Source organism: Conger conger, chromosome 5 (assembly GCF_963514075.1).
Source record: "Conger conger chromosome 5, fConCon1.1, whole genome shotgun sequence".
NCBI classification, from domain to species: domain Eukaryota; kingdom Metazoa; phylum Chordata; class Actinopteri; order Anguilliformes; family Congridae; genus Conger; species Conger conger.
The window spans coordinates 63,399,209-63,419,869 of NC_083764.1; the positions used below are offsets into that span (position 1 = coordinate 63,399,209).

Consider the following 20,661-nt stretch of genomic DNA (forward strand, 5'->3'; position numbering starts at 1 on the left):
TGGTCAGTGTGGGTCTGTGGTCAGTGGTCAGTGTGGGTCTGTGGTCAGTGTGCAGTGTGGGTCTGTGGTCAGTGTGGGTCTGTGGTCAGTGTGGGTCTGTAGTCAGTGTGCAGTGTGGGTCTGTGGTCAGTGGTCAGTGTGGGTCTGTGTGCAGTGTGGGTCAGTGTACAGTGTGGGTCTGTGGGTCAGTGTGGGTCTGTGGTCAGTGTGCAGTGTGGGTCTGTGGTCAGTGTGGTAAGGATGTTTAAAGGCTTAAGGATGTCTTACCGGGGCCTACATACGTGAGCCAGTGGCGGGTGACTATGTTTAAAAACAAAAGAACATTTCATATAATAACAATGCTATCAAGAAAACACATGCTGATGCTGACACACACACTCTCAGTCTCACTCTCAAGCACGCTCGCTTGCATGCACACACTTGTGAGTGAACACAGGCATGTATGCAGCATACACTGTGCAACTACATTCTCTCGCTACTGAGGGGGGCAGGAGGAGGGTTAAAACACTCCAAAAACTTTAATCTATCAGTCAAACCCTGGCCCGTTAGTGGTGGCTATCTGTCCAAAATCTTTTTGGATTTTTTTTTCTTTATTACTCTTTATAACGTAAGTTTACAAAAAGCTTGTTAATGCAATATTTACAGGCACAGAAAGATTTTGGAACAGGCCAGGCCTTCCATAAGAGCTGGTCCAGTTTCAGAATCGTAGTGTAAACAGCACTCAAAAGCACAAGAGTTAGAACAGGGCTACCTCTAATCTCACGACCCAGTTTGTGCGAGGAAAGACTTTTTGGGTAAAAGACAACGCACTCGGAGGTACCCACTTCCGCAGGCGATGAAGGCAGAATTATCAACAAGGACAGACTCTCTAGATCCAGGTCCAGCTCCCAACTGTTCCGGTCAAAGGTCAACCTCATTATGACATCACATCCGTAAAGAAAGCTCGGAATAGTGTACTCCACCCAACAGAGTGGGCTGTACTTCCCAGTGTTGACCTACGACGGCTAATTCTTTTTTTTTTTTTTAAAAGCCCTACCCCCAATAGTGTTAAATCATTGTTCTTCAGTTGCGTAGCACATAAAGGCAATGGGAACGCGTACGGTGTCGTTTTGAACGATACGCAGCTGTAGTTGTTAAGATTGTACAATTCAAACGTCTCAAACAACTTCTCAACACCGAGAGTCTACAACGATTTCACGAACAAGCGATCGATTCACAGGTTACTCTCTTTGGCCTGTCTTTGACTTCAGCCATCAACTTTGAATACTGGAGGAACAAGAACTCACAATGGCACAACATCCTTTAAGGTTAACGTCTCAACAAGTAGGCACTGCTTGGACCAAACGATCCTATTCTATGTGACCGTCTGTGCAGGGAGGATGGGGGAATCACGTGCGCTTGCTTTTCTGTGTGTAGGACACAACGCATGTGATCAACGTCGCTAGTTAAGGACAACAACAGCCTTATTGATACCGACTGCCTCCTGGCACACCACTACGTGTTCTCATTAGGATGTTCGAGCGATGTAATGCACATGTTGTGATTGGCTGATTGCGGGCGGAATTGTGTGTTTTCATTCAATATGCCCTCAACTGAATCAAGTGCGTTCAGTCAGCTGCTGTGAGTGGGAATAAGACACGTGGCCATTGCCTTTGTTGGAGGTTCATTATACAATGAGTGCAGCCAAACTCAAGTCACTTATTCCTCCATCAAAAGGCCTGCAGAGGAGGGGGTGTGGCTGGAACACATTGCTAACAGAGGATTGGTGCATCCCCAAAGGTCAGAGGTCAAAACTGGAAGGGAGCCCAAATGTTCCCAAAATCCTCCCTTGGTGCGGCTGCTCTGAGTATTCCACTCCGAATCTCACTCCGATAAAGGTGTGTGTGTTAAGGTAAGTGCAACATTTAAACCAGTGGAACGATTGTCTCATTTAATTCTTGGTTAAAGCTTAAAACGTGCGCTGAAAAAACCTGACTAACATAAAGCGAGAACTGAAATGTGTCGGACTCCTAGAAAGACGCTAAAGCTTAGCTAAGATGCAGAAAGTGCGCCGGACTCCTCGTGTCTAATAAAGCAGTACCCACTCGAACAATCAGAACTCTGTGTGTACTATCAGTCTAATGTGTGGCCAACAACAACAACTCTCCACCGTCTAACCCTGCCGAACGGACTGACCTCGACTGATTGAGGAGAATATTAAACGCAGCGATTACTCCAGAGTACTGCATCTGCTACTGTAATCATCGGTACGACTCCCCGAAACAACCGACTGAACAGCTAATGGACTCGATGAAAGGAAAACGAGATCTGAAGACGTTTTGACTCATATTCCTCCAATATCCATGACAGGCAAAAAAAAAGAAAAAAGAAAAGAAAGAAAGCTATTTTGGAAAGGCCAAATGTTCGCTCTGAACAAAATATGTAATGATAATAATATTTTCATATTACAAATAGTGCATTTACAGATTTTAAAAAAGAAAAGAAAATGACTTCAGAAATGTTTCCAACGACAGTTGAAAGGTAGCAGAGCTACCGTGGCTAACGCAGGCATTTGAAATGGGTTTTTGAGAAGAGGGGCGTCAGCGGTTAGCGTCCACGACTTGCGTGAGCGCTGGTAAATTTCCCGCGTCTGCGCGGAGCTTTCGAACGGTAGTGCACTTGTGTCCACCTGCCAGAGAGCGGGGAGGGGCGGGGGGAAGTGGACCGGGTCTGAGATGGCGGGAGAGCTCCGCGGCGCCCTCTGGTGTCGGCCGAGGGCATCACCAGGGCCCGCTCTCGGGGTAGCTGGGCACGGCGGCGGGGTACTGCGGCAGGCTGGGCCCGCTGACGGAGATGGCGTTGAAGCCGGCGTCCCGGACGGGGGCACTCTTCCAGGCTCCGCTGCTCCACTCGTCCTGGGCGCGCTGCAGACTGCCCCCCCCGCCCCGGTACAGCCGGTGCACCTGCGGAGGGGGGCCGGGAGGGAGTCAACGCCGGGGTGTGTGTGTGTGTGTGAGTGTGTGTGTGTGTGTGTGTGTGTGTGTGTGTGTGTGTGTGTGAGTGTGTGAGTGTGTGTGTGTGGGTGTGTGTGTGTGTGTGTGTGTGTGTGTGTGTGTGTGTGTGTGTGTGTGTGTGTGTGTGTGTGAGTGTGTGTGTGTGTGTGTGTGTGTATGTGTGTATGTGTATGTGTACGTGTGCATGTGTATGTGTGTATGTGTATGTGTGCATGTGTGTATGTGTATGTGTACGTGTGCATGTGTGTATGTGTGTATGTGTATGTGTACGTGTGCATGTGTACGTGTGTATGTGTATGTGTGCATGTGTGTATGTGTGTATGTGTGTACGTGTGCATGTGTACGTGTGCATGTGTATGTGTGTATGTGTACACACGTGTATGTGTGCACACGTGTGCACAGCGCAGGCAGGGTGCAGGACTCACTCGGATCAGAACCAGGCCCATCAGCACCGCCACCACAGTGAAGAGCAGGGTGGAGATGAGCATGACGATGCCGGAGCCCACGTTGTGGCCGAAGTACGACACCGTCACGATCCAGCCACTGGGGGGCGCAGGGGAGCAGGTCAGTGAGAGAGCAGCTCATCTTGCGTTAAGTACATCACATTACTGGCATTACTGGCTCTTATCCAGAGCGGCGTACAGTCGATTCAACCAAGCAGGCGACAATTCTCCCCCGATTTCCATCCAATCGTTTTCACTCTAAATTTAACCCCGCATGGGCGGAGGATGTGACCTGCACATTAGATCTGCCTTAACAGTCCGATACCATGCCAGCCTTGTATTTGATCAGATGACCGTTTTTTTTTTTTAAGACAAATGACCGCTGAAATGCATTGAAAAAAATCAGTTGGAAAATACCACGAGGTGGAAACGTTGTTGTGTCAATAGAGAGAAGATTTTTTTTTTTTTAAAGGATGATGGAGATTTATCATATTAGAGATGATGTCACCGGGGTCCAGAAAGCCAAAATAAGGGCACCTGGGCCCGGCTGGCTCTCTTCCGGTTGGGTAATCCCGTTGCACCTTCTTCAGAACATTCGCAAAACAGCTAGTCGACGGAAACGCACACCGATTTGCATTTCCTTTTGCCACCTTTTCAGAAACTGGCTAAACATTTGGATGGAAACTTAGCGAGTGTGTTTCAGACTCCCAGGGGGGGAAGGAGACGGCCCCCGCCCCACTCACCAAGCGCCCCAGCCACTGATGCCCACCGCCTGGATGACGGCCAGCACACACTGGAGGAAGAACACGAAGAAGAAGGACATGAAGTTGAAGGAGCTGTCCGCCCTGGAAGAGAGGGGGAGGGGGGAGCCTGGTTATACACATGTGTAGTGCATGTCCTGCCTGTGTGTGTGTGTGTGTGTGTGTGTGTGTGTGTGTGTGTATGTCTATGTGTGTGTGCCTGTGTGTGTGTGTGTGTGTGTGTATGTCTGTGTGTGTGTGAGAGTGTGTGAGAGTGTGCATGACAGTGTGTACGTGTGAGTGTGTGTGTGTGTGTGTGTGTGTGTGTATGTGTGAGTGTGTGTGTGTGTGTGTCTGTGTGTGTGAGAGTGTGCATGACAGTGTGTGTGTGTCTGTGTGTGTGTGAGAGTGTGCATGACAGTGTGTGTGTGTGTGTGTGTGAGAGAGAGTGTGCATGACAGTGTGTGTGTGTGTGTGTGTGTGTGTGAGAGTGTGCATGACAGTGTGTGTGTGTGTGTCTGTGTGTGTGTGAGAGTGTGCATGACAGTGTGTGTGTGTCTGTGTGTGTGTGAGAGTGTGCATGACAGTGTGTGTGTGTTTTGAGAGAGACTGACCGGAAGGCTTTGTACAGCGGTCTGAACCAGCAGGCGTAGCTGTGTGTGTGTGTGTGTGTGTGTGTGTGTGTGTGTGTGTGAGAGAGAGTGTGCATGACAGTGTGTGTGTGTGTGTGTGTGTGTGTGTGTGTGTGTGTGTGTGTGTGAGAGAGAGTGTGCATGACAGTGTGTGTGTGTGTGTGTGTGTGTGTGTGTGTGTGTGTGTGTGTGTGAGAGAGAGTGTGCATGACAGTGTGTGTGTGTGTGTGTGTGTGTGTGTGTGTGTGTGAGAGAGAGACTGACCGGAAGGCTTTGTACAGCGGTCTGAACCAGCAGGCGTAGCTGCACGGGCTGAAGAGAATGAGCCAGAGCAGAGAGAGCCCGAAATTCACCCCGCTTCCCCCTCCAGCCCACCACGCGATGCAGGAGACCACGTTCACACACAGCGTCACAGAGTACACTGAGAGAGAGACAGACAGGCAGGCAGGCAGGACACAGAGAGATAGGAGGGAACAGTCAGACACACACACACATACATTACATTAATGGCATTTGGCAGACGCTCTTATCCAGAACGACATACAGTTGATTAGACTAAGCAGGAGACAATCCTCCCCTGGAGCAACGCAGGGTTTAAGGGCCTTGCTCAAGGGTGGGGGTGTATTGGGGTTTGTAGTTTCGGTAGAGGTGTATTGGGGACTGTAGTTTGGGTGCGGGTGTATTGGGGTTTGTAGTTTGGGTGGGGGTGTATTGGGGATTGTAGTTTGGGTGGGGGTGTATTGGGGTTTGTAGTTTGGGTGGGGGTGTATTGGGGTTTGTAGTTTGGGTAGAGGTGTATTGGGGATTGTAGTTTGGGTGCGGGTGTATTGGGGATTGTAGCTTGGGTGGGGGTGTATTGGGGATTGTAGCTTTGGTGGGGGTGTATTGGGGTTTGTAGTTTGGGTGGTGTATTGGGCTTTGTAGTTTGGGTAGGGGTGTATTGGGGTTTGTAGTTTGGGTGGTGTATTGGGCTTTGTAGTTTGGGTAGGGGTGTATTGGGGTTTGTAGTTTGGGTGGTGTATTGGGCTTTGTAGTTTGGGTAGGGGTGTATTGGGGTTTGTAGTTTGGGTGGTGTATTGGGCTTTGTAGTTTGGGTGGTGTATTGGGCTTTGTAGTTTGGGTAGGGGTGTATTGGGCTTTGTAGTTTGGGTGGTGTATTGGGCTTTGTAGTTTGGGTAGGGGTGTATTGGGGTTTTGGGGTGTGGGGGTGTGGGGTAGTTAGGGTAGGGGGCTTGGGGATGGTGGGGGGTCAATGCCGCCGCCTCTCTCACAGATCCAGAGGTTGTAGACTCTGCGGATGAGCTGGTGGTGCTGGGGCGGGATCTCCTCCTCCACGTTCTGGTAGAAGCAAGGCTTAATGAACGCAGGCGTGAACCGCGGCAGGGGCGGGAAGTTGTTGACCCGTTCTGTAAAGGGGAGAGACGAGGGAATGGGGGGGGGGGGGGGGTTAGGGTTAGGGTTTGGGGACACGTTAGGAAGATGCAAGTGTACCCCTGAGGCACTATACAATGTCAAAACAACTTTTCCCCAAACGGCAGAACATATGAATTAAGTAACTACATACGTTACATCGGACATTATCAGGTGTCCTCAAACCACAGTAATATTGTCACAACCTCAGCTTGCTGGAAGCCAGCAATTGTAGGGGAAACTGGAACTGGAACTGGAAATCTAAGTTTTTTTTATGTTTTTGTTTTATGTTTATAATAAAGTTATGAAGTGGAAATCCATCTGTCAACAGATTGCGGATTTTCAGCTGAGGAAATGGTGATGCATAGTTTTCTTGGTATCCACGAGCAAGACATAAATGCTGATTTCTGCAGTCCACACCAAGCGAAAATCCATCTGTTAACAGATTGCGGATTTTCAGCTGAGGAAATGGTGATGCATAGTTTTCTTGGTATCCACGAGCAAGACATAAATGCTGATTTCTGCAGTCCACACCAAGCAATAGAAAATGTGTAAATCGTTAGCTTTTTTTTTTTTTACAAGACAAGAACGGACTCAATTTCTGAACCACTGCCAAACTCTAACACAATTGTAACACATTTTCTATTTTCTTACTGAACCCCCATTCATTGACCTATATTCCAATGAGTGCACTGAATGTGTTAATTGATGGTGACCAATCGGAGCATTTTATAATAAGCACAATTATAAATACAGTAAAGTACAGTAATACAGGGGCAATGAACTCACCTGTCATTCTGAGGAGCTTGTTTTTCTTCAATCTCTCCCTCACTGCAAAGAAAAGGTCAGTTATAGTGGTCACACAAACAATACCTCTTGAAAGAGGAAGAAATTAATCAAATTCACATCCAAGCAGTTACTGTATTTCTCGTATTGCTCTGAAATACATGTTTTGTACAGTTTATTGAATTGTTTTGTTTCGCTTCTATATCACGCAAGATATAGATACCATCATGATGTCATCAACTAAAATTCTGAAGCTTTAGCCTAGTACTGGTAGCTTTTAAAAATAAAATCATAAAGTACCCTGCTTAAAAAAAAATAAAAAAATAAAAAATAAAAAAAAACTCAAGATGAAACCACTGGTAGATGGTTGGCCAGTTCAGCCCAGCTCAAGCTATATTTTGAAACACCAGGTAGCTAGCTGGTATTTCAAGCTGGTCAAGCTGGAATTAAAACCAGGGTAGTATTATACATACACAATCATGAGGCTCGAACTGTCTCAGCCATTTCTTCACTTCAAGTTTAATTCTCTCTTCCCAATCATCACGGCAAAATAATTAACATGAAAACCCCTATCCACATTAAACCAATGCGTAATTTGTTAAATAGGTTTACATATCCCAAAGGTATATTTAATCCTGACATTTGACTTTGGATAGTTTCCAAAAAATTATTCTACATAATTGCGCATCTCGTGGTTGACCGTTATACCATATAAACTACAATTTAAGTTAATGATTAGCGCTTGCTTTACCAATAGATTTTGAAGCCAGGTACGTTTTCAAACGCCTGCCTACTATATTTGCACATGCTCGGTATGTATGTTTGTTCAAATGCCTTCGCAAGTCAGTCCCAAATGTTTTTGTTTGCCTTCTCGTTGTGCCATATTCTTACAGAAATGTCTGCAGTTTGTAGCTGGTAGCAACGACTACCGCGACCTCATCGATCAGCTAGTTCTTAACAAATGTATCAACCGAACACGTCTGCTGTGTTCATATCGCAGAAGTACGGAGTAATCTCCTCCTTTTTAAGTATTTATAAGTCGAAAATGAATTGAAATCCAGCAATGCGTCTCAGACCTCACGCAACTGGCTCCCAAGCTAATGGCAAACCGTAGCAGCGCTGTAGCGCGCTGTTTTTCGCTACAGCTATCTTGAGAGGATAGGCTAGTCCATGATCCAAACTAAAGACACCAGAGAGGAAAACAGTTATTTCGCTACGGCGTGAAATGTACGATTAGTCTGAAAATACATTTTTATCTTAATTTAATAATTGTATTCTTAGCTACCTGAGAACCGCTAACTCCAGCTCGTGATACGGCAGCCCAGCCCGTCGTCCAGGAAGTTGGGTATCCTGGATTATAGGATTTGTAGTTCCCATCCTGTCATCCTGTGTGTCAATTATTTGCGGCCGTGGGATAGTCAAACTACAGGTCCCGGCGTAAAATATACAAAGGAGTGTCAGTCGACGTGACTTTACAAAGTGATGATTCGGAGCTTCTTCCAAAAACGACTTTTGAAAGTCATTATTTTGAATATGAAACGTTTCACTATATTTCCTTAGCGAATACGAATGAATTAAATAAAAAGTGTTATTTGTTCTCACACTGTAGTAATTGAAGTAATTGTACATAGGGAAATAATTACCTACTTTTACAGTGTCCGTATTGACTCGTAAATGTGTACAGCCACAGGCTCTGGAGAAGAAATTAAACACGGCTGTGTTGTGTCAGGTTACTATTATTTTGTATATTACGAAAGTTTAAGTTTCTCCGTCCAACTTTGAAACTGGATTTCAAATCGGAATTTATATTTCCAGAAACTGATGCTGGACAGCTGCTGACGGTGCTTTTGCAGTCTGATAATGTTTTTTTAAGATTACCTTAAGGTGACAATTATTGCGTTTCGCTGAGCACCAGTAACGTAACAGAAATAGGTCGCCCGGACCACAAATCAATTACTGTAACTTGTCGATAACTTTACAGGAGCAAAAAAATTGTAACAAGCCAATCAAATAAGACGAGATGACGTATAGAAAACAGGCGTGGCCCCGAGTCAACGTCGTGATATTTTCTCTTTTTTTGTGACGTTTCACTGTATCAGCCAATCGCTTCAAGCGGAACGGGGGTCAGGGAGAGGATCCCGCCAATTCTGACTGGGGAGCGCGAGGCAGTCTGCAGAACTACTGGGTAGAGTAAAGAAACATGCCCAATACAGTTTTATAATTAAGCAATACTAATATTTCAGGGCTTTGTTACTTTGTGGACAAACGGGTTTAAAACACTACGTTTGTGCAGTTAGAAGTAAGGGTTGAGAGAGCTGGAAAATAACTTTTTTTTCTGTTACCCAGCCATTTGTTGTCATTGTATTTTTTGCGCTCATCCATTTTGTCAAGAGATTGGGTTTTGGAGGGTGATGCTTGCGGCGGAAGACCCGTCCTCGGAACGGCATTTGGCCTCCACTCCACGGAGGCGAGGTAAGTTAAGCATTTAACATGAAAAGTGCAAGTTATTGTAAATATATATGCAGTGACATTGAGCAATTGGCTGAAAACAAATGCCAACAGTGACAGGGTGGTCAAAATCAAAGGGTTAGCTGGCTAGCTCAAGTGAAATGATACACCATTTGGCTAGCATTTTATTTAAAGTATTTCACTACTACCCAGCTGTTTTTCTTGGTGTGTTATTGTTGAGCTAAGAAGGATGGTAATTCTGTTTTTAATTTCCGTATACAACACGGTGGACGTGTGCGTTGTAGCACCGACTTATTCATCCAGCTGCCGGCCGTTTAGTGAACAAACTCGCCTACTCGATTCTTTTTAAGGCTAATAAGTTTGCAGTGGCGGGAGCGCGCATCGGCTTGCCAAAGTGCTAACTAGCCAGTCTTTTGTCAATTTTCCGAAGTTGTCTCGATGCCAGGTTGTGATTTAACGTTAAGTTGGCTGACTGCTACTTTGCTAGCTAACCTTAATTTGTAAGGCTCGTTTTCAGGTAGATATCTAACTACAACTTGCTATCAAGGTCAACAATTCGTGTGAGTTACCTGCAACCCCGGCTAGCATGCAAAGTTGTTGATAGAGTAAGTCAAGTTAACATGAATGTTAACTCAATGTGACGAAGTGAAGTTTGATTGTTTAACTTCGCTAGCGTGTTACTGGCTGGTTAGCTACCTTGCTAAGCGCCAATGAAGAAGCTAATTTAGCTAACATTAGGTTAGGTAGCTAGCTAGTTAACGTCCGTATACGAAATTTGCTCTGTTAGCCAATTAACTGTTCGATAGCTTTCTTGTTGCTGCTAAGCTATCGGAACAAAAACAATCTCAGACAAGCAATGCTTAGTTAACATTATTATTATTCCTGTCATAGTTGAGTGAACGTCATCAGTATGACCAGTTAACGTTATTGATGTCGTGTGCTAGTTGCCTAACTAGGCAGCAGTACCAAGCTAGCTAACTAGCTAATGTAATTCCGATAACGTTACATTGGCGGTTACGTTAGTTCTGCTTGTGTCCTGGCTAGCTACGTGGAGTTGGATACGAAGTTACTGTGGTTTCGGTATCGTAGTAATAACCCAATAATTTCACTCGTTTACCCTCTGTCCGTGTCTTTTTTGTGTGCAGGTATGGATTGCAAGGCCAAGTCCAGCGCTGCCGCCAAGAAGCTTGTACAAGGTAGGTTGCTCAAGGGTCCCTTCTCCGTTGCCACGACACCCTACGTTACTCGACGAGATTTACCTACCGGTCGTTGTGGGTAATATGAGTCCAAATGGATTTATTAGGGTAAGAGGATTAGAGCCAAAATGGAGGCCCGTAGCCTACTTCTCAACGGGGACTACTGAGTATTTGGCATTTAGGAACGGAAACCAGCGAGTCTTCACTTTGCATGAGAAACAGGCGTGATTAAAATATTGCCAAATGTCATTGAGTCCCCGTGACAAACGGTTGTTATTAAATGATTTAAACGGAATTGGGCCGAGGCCGTTGCCGCTTCCAAACCACTCCCAGTGAAAATGGTAAACTCGGGGTGCACTTGACTTTTTTTCTTTCTTTTTTTTTTTTAGCTTTTATTTGTTATGACTTGTAAATGGCTGTGGAGAACCGACGTTAAAACTGTTGTTTACCATCTTTGTTGAAGTTCTGTGCGCTACTGAGGCAAAGTGACGATCATATAAATTGGAAAATGATATTGTATGAATGCAGTCCCCTGCTTAGTCTAATCGCGTGTAAGTTGCTTTGGATAAAATAAAACGGAAATGATTAGGTCTGGGGTTGTAAAACGTTCGTTTATTGATCGGTTGTCGGTGAACGTGGGCCGTTTCTCTTCCTCTCCCTCCAGCCCGTCTTCCGTTCAAACGTCTGAACCCGGAGCCCAAGGAAAACGGGGTGCCCAAACGCGTCCGCGGCCCCCCTGCGGCACCCCCGGACTCGGACGCCGGAGCCTCCGATGGGGAGAACGAGCAGGACGGCGCCCCACCGCTCCTCCCGCCCAACAGAGCCACCCTGGTGAACGGGAGGGGGCCCCTGGACGGGTTCATGAAGCATAAGGCCCCTTGCCGCGCCCTGCCCGCTCCCAGCCTGACCATCGACCTCACCGAGGACTCCAATTCGGCCTCCCTCGCTCCCCGGGCCCAGGACAGTGACGCGGGCCTGGCCGCCGACCCGGACCCCGCCCCCGCCGCCGTCTCCGTGGAGACGGAGGGCGGGTCCTCGTCCGGCGCGGACACCTCTCCCGGCTCGTCGCCGGTCTCCATGGAAACCGAGGAGGCCGGGGCCAAGCCGGAAGAGGAGGAGGGCGCGGAGGAGGACGAGACGGACGTTTCCAACAACGAGAACGAGAACACGTCGCTGCTGACGCCCTCGTCCAGCAGCTCGCTGTCGGCCACCGAGAGCTCGCCGGAGGCCGCCAAGAAAGAGTCGCCCGGCCCGGTCTCCACGGTCAGTCCCGGAGCGGTGCCGTGTGGTGTGTGTGTGAGGGGGGGCTCCCAAACTTTCCACGCCCGCGGCTGATGTAATGAGTGAATACATCTTGTGACCCCCCCCCCCCCTTGAGTTACACATTGTGCAGAGCGTTGACTCAATTTTGACTCCTGGTCTTTAGCAGTGCTAATAACGTTAGCTTCACTGTGACTCTGCTCTGACTCCCTCATTTTAAAATGCATCCCGACACAACAGTCAGTACCGGAGCGCTACCGTGTGGTGTGTAAGAGGGGGGCTCCCAAACTTTCCACGCCCGCGACTGACGTAATGGCCTTCGTGTAGCGTAGTGGTTAAGGTACATGACTCGGACCCGCAAGGTTGTTGGTTCAATCCCCGGTGTGGCCACAATAAGATCCGCACAGCCGTTGGGCCCTTGAGCAAGGCCCTTAACCCTGCATTGCTTCGGGGGGGGGGGGGGGGGATTGTCTCCTGCCTAGTCTAATCAACGCTCGGGGTAAGAGTGTCTGCCAAATGCCATTAATGTAATGAGTGAATACATTTTATGACCCCTTGAGGTACACGTTGTGCAGTGCGTTGACTCCTGATCATTAGCAGTGCTAATAACGTTAGCTTGACCTTGTGCACAGCATTGACTCCCCCCATTTTAAAATTCAGCCCGGCATGGGAGCGAAAAACGGAAAAGCCGGCGTTAATTCGGTTGCCACCATTTACTCTGACTCAGTCCATTATCCATATACACCAATGCCATTTCACATGCCCATTGGACCACGGGTTGAGATATGAGAATGTATTTCAACAGAGCTTCATGAATGTGCTTGGGTAATGTACTTGAAACATCAGTTCACCTTCATTATTGTGGTTAATTGAACGATTAAGAGCTGGATTTCGCACGAAAACCAAAGAATTGGATACGGACCGCTATTGCCCCCACCTCTCGTGTGCAAATATGGAATGAAAATGGTTTGGCACGCATGAAAAACGGCCGCAAACGCAGCCCCAAGTTGTGAGGCGTTTGTAACGAGCGCTTCAGTCATACGGATTCTGTGTCCCCACCTTCCCAGCTTCCCAATTGACTCACCAGTGGGTCCTATTGCTGAATCCTTGATAAATTCTCCTCAACAGTGTACGTGCTACCAGCTCCTCATACTAGGATCTAGCCTTGAGAAGCGGCTGAAAGTTAGTAGTGTGGCCGGAAAAACACTGGGCTCTCTTATGTAGTAATACTCTTATGTAAAACTTGCTGAAGAATAGCTGTCTTTGTTGATTGGCGACTGTGTGTGCGCCTATTCATGTTGTGAGAGAATAATCATTCACTTGTGTTTGCTTTGATGTTTCTGCGGTTTTATTGCTCTTCGGTTAAAACATTCGCTTCCTGGTCCAACCCGGTTCTGTCCTAATTTTGGACCCAAAACTCATTGGGGTCATGTCTGTTTTTTTTTTTTTGTTTTTTTTTTACACAGTCAAGTGGACCCGTCAATTTCATATTCAAATGTTTTTTATTTTATGTCCCAAGTCTTTTTTTTTTTTTTTTGATGCATTCTTCATGTCTCCAAGAATCTGCTGTCTTGCCAATTTGGAACATATAAATTAGGCCAGGCTTTCAGAGTTAAGTGATGAATATTTGAATGATTTATTCTGCGTTTTGCTGTTTCTCTCTAGACGCCAAAAACAAATGAAAACTCGGAAGGGAAGAAAGTTAAGAGGCGTTCTCTGAAGGTAAGTCTTTGGATTCTTCGAGGTACAATAGGTAATTTTGGACTTCTAACGGTCAAGAGAGGAATTGCAGCAACAAACGCCTTCAAACGACAACACTGTTTATCCCTCCCCCTTCTCTGTGAACCCCCTGACAGTGAAACCAATGAGCTTGAATTATTGTACAGCTATGTTTTGGTACAGAGTGCCAGCTGCATATTTAAAAACCTGAATTTCGGGACTATAAACGCAGGTAGAGGGTCAACATGTCAGTGAGCCTTCTTCAATGATAGGGATTTATAATGGGCTTGTAACAATGTTTCAACACAAAAATCTTACCTATTGTACCTTTAAGTCGACTTGTGATTTTCACCATATAATATAATAGCTTTAAAAGGCATTGCTTCTTAGCTGTGCTAATAACATTAGCTTCACATTGTCCAGAGCATTGACTCTGCTGTGATTCCTGGTCATATGCAAGCAATGCTAATAACATTAGCTTCATGTAGTCCAGAGCATTGACTCTGCTCTGACTCCTAATGATGAATTGACTCTGCTGTGACTCCTGGTCATATACAAGCAGTGCTGATGACATTAGCTTCACATTGTGCTGAGCATTGACTCTGCTCTGACTCCTGGTCATATACAAGCAGTGCTGATGACATTAGCTTCACATTGTCCAGAGCATTGACTCCGCTCTGACTCCTAATGATAAATCGACCCCTGACTCCCCCCCCAGAACACGGAGGAGGAGCGTCGGAGGCAGGAGGAGCGGCAGGAGCGCGAGCGGCAGCGCCAGGAGGCGCGCGCGGCCAAGGAGCAGAAGAAGGAGGAGGCGCGCAAGCTGAGGGAGGAGCGCGAGAAGGAGCGGAAGGAGAAGAGAGAGAGGGAGGAGCGCGAGAAGAGGGAGAAAAAGGAGAGGGACGAGAGGGAGCGGGCGGAGCGGCTGCGGGCGAAGGAGGAGCAGCGCAAGGTCAAGCAGGAGTGAGTGTCCCACAAAATGGCGGCTCTGCCAACGGTCCCCTCTGAGTCCCGGTTTGCAGGTGTTGGTGTAGCAGGGAGCACAGATGCCTGGGCGACGTGGCTCAGGCTGTAAGAGCAGTCGTCTGGAAGTCGGAGGGTTGCCAGTTTGATCCCCCGCCCGGGCTGTGTCGAAGTGTCCTTGAGCAAGACACCCAACTCCCAAATGCTCCTGACGAGCTGGTCGGCGCCTTGCATGGCAGCCAATCGCCGTCGGTGTGTGTGTGTGTGTGTGTATGAATGGGTGAATGAGGAGCATCAATTGTACAGCGCTTTGGATAAAGGCGCTATATGAATGCCAACCATTTACCATAGATGCAAAGTCAAGCAGGATTGAGTGTATCCACAAAATGGTGGCTCTGCCAAAGGTCCCTCTGAGTCCGGGTTAGCGGCTGTTGGTGTAGCAGGGATCACAGATACAAAGTGAGTGTCCCACAAAATGGCTCCCTCTGAGTTCAGGTTTGCACACAGGTGTCAAAATCCAGTCCTGGAGGGCCGCAGTGTCTGCTGGTTTTTGGGGGTGTTCTGGGCACCCGTGGTTCATTCAAGTCATTGATTTGTTAAAGGGTCCACGCACCTTGTTCTCAAGGCCTTAATTGGCAGCTAATTGAAAGGAAACCACAAAAACCCGCAGACACTGAGGAATTCGGTTCGACACCCCTGGGTTAGCTGGTGTTGGTGTAGCAGGGAATCAGAGTTGAGTTATGGTTCGGAACCTTTGCTGCAGGGTATGAGCTCTCTTGGGAAACATGGTGTATGAGAGATTAGTTCCCTTAGCCAGGGACCTTGGTCATTAGCTCAGGGGGTGTGTTATTGGTGTCTTATTGCCTGGCTTTCCTTGAAGGTACAGTTTGTAAAATGTTAATTTCATTATTAGTATATTAGGGATGAGCCTTTTTAACTTCTGTTGGGGTCCCCTGGATGTCTGTGTGTCTGGGTGGGGACCCCTGGGTCAGAAAAGGTTGGGAACCTGATCTTACTGTGTGGCGCAGTCAGTGACATGGGGCTGTAGTCAACCCTAGGTCAACCCTAACCCCTTACCTTTACGTATATATGTTAGCGCAGAGAAATTCTGATGCCTGTGCTCTGTGTTATGGGAAAGGGCCGCTATCCTCCCCTTATAGAATCGCACAGAGGAATTTGCTGTTTGGTGCTCTTTGTTGCTGTCGTTACGGTACGTGTCATGTGTCATGTTTCTGAGGAACTCCAAACTCATTTGTTTTTTCTGTTTTATTTTTTTCCCCTCTAAGTGCAAAACTGGAAGAGAAGAAGAAGAAGGAAGAGGAGAAGCGTGTAAAAGAAGAGAAAGACGTGAGTTTTTAAATAAAATGCATTTTAAAAAAAAGGATTAAAACTTGCTTGCAAGTGGAAGTTATAGTTGACTTTGTGCTCACGTGCGTAACAGACACTCTGATGGTTTCCCTCTCTCTCCTCCGTAGCGAATCAAAGCGGAGAAGGCGGAGATCACTCGGTTTCTGCAGAGGCCCAAGTCCCAGCAGGCCCCGAAGGTAGGCTCTCCCAGCGGGACCCCTGCCTGTGGGGGCCTGGGCTGGACCGGGCCCCGGGGCCGCTCAGGGTGTGGGGTGTGGGGGTCGGTCGTCATGAATTTAGTGTTACACAGAGCTGGGTGGACAGTCAGTGGTGTTTGAAAAGTTTCTGATTGTTTCTCTCTCCCTCTGTTCCTCTATCCCTTCTCTTCTTTCCTCTTTGCATTCTCTCCCTCTTGCCCTCCCCATTTCCTTTCCTCCCTTACTTTTCCTTTCCCTCCCCTCTCCACCTCTCGCTTTCTCTTAACTCTCCTTCCATTCATCTTTCTGACACTCCCCTCTCTCTCTCTCTCTCTCTCTCTCTCTCTCTCTCTCTCTCTCTCTCTCTCTCTCTCTCTCTCCCCCCCTTCCTCTCTTCCCTCCCTCTCTTCCTCACTCTCCTTGCCCCCTCTCTTCCCCCCCTCTCGCTCTCTCTCTCCCTCCCCCTCTCCCCCTCCCTCTCTCTCCCTCTCTCTCCGTCTCCCCCTCCCTCTCTCTCTCTCCCCCCTCCCTCTCTCCCCCCCTCCCTCTCTCTCTCCCCCCCTCTCCCCCCCTCTCTCCCCCTCTCTCTCCCTCTCTCCCTCTCTCTCTCCCCTCCCTCTCTCCCCCCCCCCCCCCCTCTCTCTCGCCCCCTCCCTCTCTCCCCTCCCCCCCCCCCTCTCTCAGACCCTAGCTGCAGCCTGTGGTAAGTTCGCTCCGTTTGAGATAAAGGAGCACATGTCCCTGGCCCCCCTGACGCGGGTGCAGTGTGAGGAGGCGGTTCTGGAGGAGCTGGACCGGTACCTCTCCCGGCCCGACGGGGCGCTGGACGGCCTGAGGGACTGGAGGAGGCACGCGCCCCGCAGGTCGGGTCCCACGCAGGCCTGCCGCACTGAGAGAGGAGGGTGAGTGCCCCCCCCCCCCCCCCCCAAAAAAAAACCCCAATGTGTAACATACTGTAGAATCTCTTCAGGGCTGCCCAACCCTGTTCCTGGAGATCTACCGTCCTGTAGGCTTTCACTCCAACCCTAACAAAGCACACCTCATTCAACAGCTAGAGCAGGGCTGCCCAACCCTGTTCCTGGAGATCTACCGTCCTGTAGGCTTTCACTCCAACCCTAACAAAGCACACACCTCATCCAACAGCTGGAGCAGGGCTGCCCAACCCTGTTCCTGTAGATCTACCGTCCTGTAGGTTTTCACTCCAGCCCTAACAAAGCACACCTCATTCAACAGCTAGAGCAGGGCTGCCCAACCCTGTTCCTGGAGATCTACCATCCTGTAGGTTTTCACTCCAGCCCTAACAAAGCACACCTCATTCAACAGCTAGAGCAGGGCTGCCCAACCCTGTTCCTGGAGATCTACCATCCTGTAGGTTTTCACTCCAGCCCTAACAAAGCACACCTCATTCAACAGCTAGAGCAGGGCTGCCCAACCCTGTTCCTGGAGATCTACCGTCCTGTAGGCTTTCACTCCAACCCTAACAAAGCACACCTCATTCAACAGCTAGAGCAGGGCTGCCCAACCCTGTTCCAGGAGATCTACCGTCCTGTAGGTTTTCACTCCAACCCCAACAAAGCACACCTCATTCAACAGCTAGAGCAGGGCTGCCCAACCCTGTTCCAGGAGATCTACCGCCCTGTAGGTTTTCACTCCAACCCCAACAAAGCACACCTCATTCAACAGCTAGAGCAGGGCTGCCCAACCCTGTTCCAGGAGATCTACCGTCCTGTAGGTTTTCACTCCAACCCCAACAAAGCACACCTCATTCAACAGCTAGAGCAGGGCTGCCCAACCCTGCTCCCGGAGATCTGCCATCCTGTAGGCTTTCACTCCAATGCTAACAAAGCCACACCTCATTCAACAGCTAGAGCAGGGCTGCCCAACCCTGTTCCTGGAGATCTACCGTCCTGTAGGTTTTCACTCCAACCCCAACAAAGCACACCTCATTCAACAGCTAGAGCAGGGCTGCTCAACCCTGTTCCTGGTGATCTAACAGCCGGCAAGCTTTCACTCCGACCCTAAATTGACACACCCAAACAAGACACTAGCTGTTGAATGAGGTGTGGCTTTGTTAGGGTTGGAGTGAAAACCTACAGGGCGGTAGGTCTCCAGGAACACGGTTGGACAGCCCTGCTATAGATGGTTGGCATGGTTACCTACATTAGTGCATTTGGTGCAGTCGGTGTTGCTTATGTAATTCGAGTGGTTGCTCATGTGTTCTCTTGAGCTGAGAATCACTTGGGTTAAAATGCATCCACTGAGCATGATGTCATAGATATGTGATCCTCATTCCTGGTCCTGGAGAGCCGCAGGGTATGCTGGCTTTTGTTGTTACTTGATTAAAGCACTTAATTGCACAGTTAACTCGCCTCACCTGGTTTCTTGGGTCTGAATTGGTTGCTGATATTCAGGTGAAAACAAAAGCCAGCACCACCCCATGGCTCTCTAGAGCCATGAAGGAAGATTGCAGTCATTGTTCATCTCTGGCCATCTTTCATACGTTTTATAACGTAATGTAGAAGCGTTTCATTGTGTCATCTGCCTGCAGTTGTATTTGCCTGTTTGTGTGGCCTGTTTTGCAGAATAATAAAGGCCCAAGTGTGCCATCGACTCTTTTTAAGGTGTGATGTCACACGTGATTGGGAATGTTGTTGACTGAACTGAACACCTACCTCTTGTGTGTTTTTGATACAAGTTATGTTGTGTTAAAGTACTGTATCTAATGCTGATGTCACAATCACTGCTGGAAGCAGTGGTGTTCTAGAACACGGACGTGGAATTCTGAGAGAACATTCCATTAAACCTGCTCCTTTGAAGAGCTTAACCCTACCGTTAAGATCCCGAGAGGGTATCGCATGGCGCCCCTGACCTTTTAAACCTTTTCCACCTATCAAAACAACTGTTATCCTATTGTTTGGACCCCCTATTAAAATTTCCCTCTGAACTTTCCGAACAACTTTCTCAAGCAAAAGCCCAGAAGCCCTCGGGGGGGGGGGGGGTCTGGGTGGAGCCGCGCGGCATTGGGTTCGGGTTCAGACCGGGCTAACGGGGGCGGGTTCTCTCTCTGGCGGTCTCAGGGACTGCGTGGTGCTGTCCGAGGGCCCGGGGGCGGAGGGCGCGCCCGACCGGCGGCTCTGCGGCCGCATGAAGCTGCTGCAGTTCAAGGAGAACTACCGCCCCGCCTACTGGGGCACCTGGAACAAGAGGAGCGCCCACATCTCCCCACGCTGCCCCCTCAGGCAGGACAGGGTATGACACCCGCCCGGCCTGTTCGTCCTTCTGCCCCTCTGGCCTGTTCGTCTCTCTGCCCCTCTGTCTGGCCTGTTCGTCTCTCTGCCCCTCTGTCTGGCCTGTTTGTCTCTCTGCCCCTCTGTCTGGCCTGTTTGTCTCTCTGCCCCTCTGTCTGGCCTGTTCGTCTCTCTGCCCCTCTGTCTGGCCTGTTCGTCTCTCTGCCCCTCTGTCTGGCCTGTTCGTCTCTCTGCCCCTCTGTCTGGCCTGTTTGTCTCTCTGCCCCTCTGTCTGGCCTGTTCGTCTCTCTGCCCCTCTGTCTGGCCTGTTCGTCTCTCTGCCCCTCTGTCTGGCCTGTTCGTCTCTCTGCCCCTCTGTCTGGCCTGTTCGTCGAATACTTTCGCGTGTGATTGAAGCAGCACAAATGCCCATAATGAGGGGAACCATTTTTGTTATTGATGACGCACAAAAAAAGTAGATGGGAATGAAGATTGCAGTGCATTATTTGGGTCTTTACAGTGAGTGTTAAAAGCACAAATGCTTGTTTTAACCCCCTTTGAAGGCCTTTTTATTGGCTGGTGTACATTGGTGATTGACTGATCCATTTGCCAGATTCATGAAGCCTGTTACTTATTTTTATTTTTTTACATTTTATGTTGCAGTCTTTTGATTTGGTGATATGTGGCATGTGAACGACGCTTGTAGCAGGGGGAATTATGGGATTAATGAATGCCTCCCTGGCGGTTAGCTTCTGATGCTGTTCATAATGAAGTGTTCTGATTGGCTGACACCGGTGTGATTGACAGGAGCTGCTGGACTACGAGGTGGACAGCGATGAAGAGTGGGAGGAAGAGGAGCCAGGAGAGTCTCTGTCCCACAGTGAGGGGGTGAGTCTGGAGCCGGGGGAGAGGAAGGGTCCCGGTTGCGACAGCCTGAGTTTTGGAACAGAGTCCCAGAGTTCCTTAAACACGGTTCATGTGATTGGATCTCTTTGTTTTAAAATGGATTGGCATGATCGGTTACCTCCGGTGTCCCCCACACATTTAACCCTTTAATAGGGGCGACATGGCTCAGGCGGTAAGAGCAGTCGTCTCATTGGCTCAGGCAGTAGGAGCAGTCGTCTCATTGGCTCAGGCAGTAGGAGCAGTCGTCTCATTGGCTCAGGCAGTAAGAGCGGTCGTCTCATTGGCTCAGGCGGTAAGAGCAGTCGTCTCATTGGCTCAGGCGGTAAGAGCAGTCGTCCCATTGGCTCGGGCAGTAAGAGCAGTCGTCTCATTG

At 48.7% G+C, this 20,661-nt stretch overlaps 2 protein-coding genes across 4 annotated transcripts in view; one reads left to right on the forward strand and one right to left on the reverse strand.

Moving 5' to 3' along the window:
- Positions 1-10,726, reverse strand: scamp4 (secretory carrier membrane protein 4). 2 transcript variants are annotated; one of them, XM_061243244.1, is made up of 7 exons: positions 10,591-10,726; positions 7,008-7,049; positions 6,080-6,214; positions 5,073-5,229; positions 4,180-4,281; positions 3,419-3,536; positions 1-2,942 (listed from the first exon to the last, which is right to left on the reverse strand). In XM_061243244.1, exons 2-7 carry the CDS (start codon positions 7,012-7,014, stop codon positions 2,760-2,762), a joined length of 702 nt encoding a protein of 233 aa, XP_061099228.1. In that variant the 5' UTR covers positions 7,015-7,049; positions 10,591-10,726; the 3' UTR covers positions 1-2,759. The 2 variants fall into 2 exon arrangements, with proteins under 2 accessions (XP_061099228.1, XP_061099227.1); XM_061243243.1 differs by lacking the exon at positions 10,591-10,726 and adding an exon at positions 8,290-8,451.
- Positions 9,122-20,661, forward strand: part of chaf1a (chromatin assembly factor 1, subunit A (p150)) — an 18,938-nt gene continuing 7,398 nt past the window's right edge. Inside the window, exons 1-10 of one of the 2 annotated variants that reach the window (XM_061243241.1) lie at positions 9,122-9,476; positions 10,619-10,669; positions 11,334-11,932; positions 13,595-13,651; positions 14,367-14,611; positions 15,898-15,958; positions 16,087-16,155; positions 16,840-17,057; positions 19,233-19,404; positions 20,190-20,270. In XM_061243241.1, the coding sequence (XP_061099225.1) occupies positions 9,416-9,476; positions 10,619-10,669; positions 11,334-11,932; positions 13,595-13,651; positions 14,367-14,611; positions 15,898-15,958; positions 16,087-16,155; positions 16,840-17,057; positions 19,233-19,404; positions 20,190-20,270 (1,614 nt within the window). In that variant the 5' untranslated portion in view covers positions 9,122-9,415. Of the gene's footprint in view, positions 9,477-9,932; positions 10,079-10,618; positions 10,670-11,333; positions 11,933-13,594; positions 13,652-14,366; positions 14,612-15,897; positions 15,959-16,086; positions 16,156-16,839; positions 17,058-19,232; positions 19,405-20,189; positions 20,271-20,661 lie in introns of those variants that run through there. The other variant, XM_061243242.1, reaches the window with a different exon arrangement.

Excerpts from the sequence above, each read along its gene's own strand:
- scamp4 (XM_061243244.1), bottom strand. Across the intron at positions 4,282-5,072 it reads CCGCTGTACAAAGCCTTCCG|GGCGGACAGCTCCTTCAACT; the intron begins GTCAGTCTCTCT and ends CCTCTCTTCCAG. Across the intron at positions 3,537-4,179 it reads ATCAGTGGCTGGGGCGCTTG|TGGCTGGATCGTGACGGTGT; the intron begins GTGAGTGGGGCG and ends TGCGCCCCCCAG.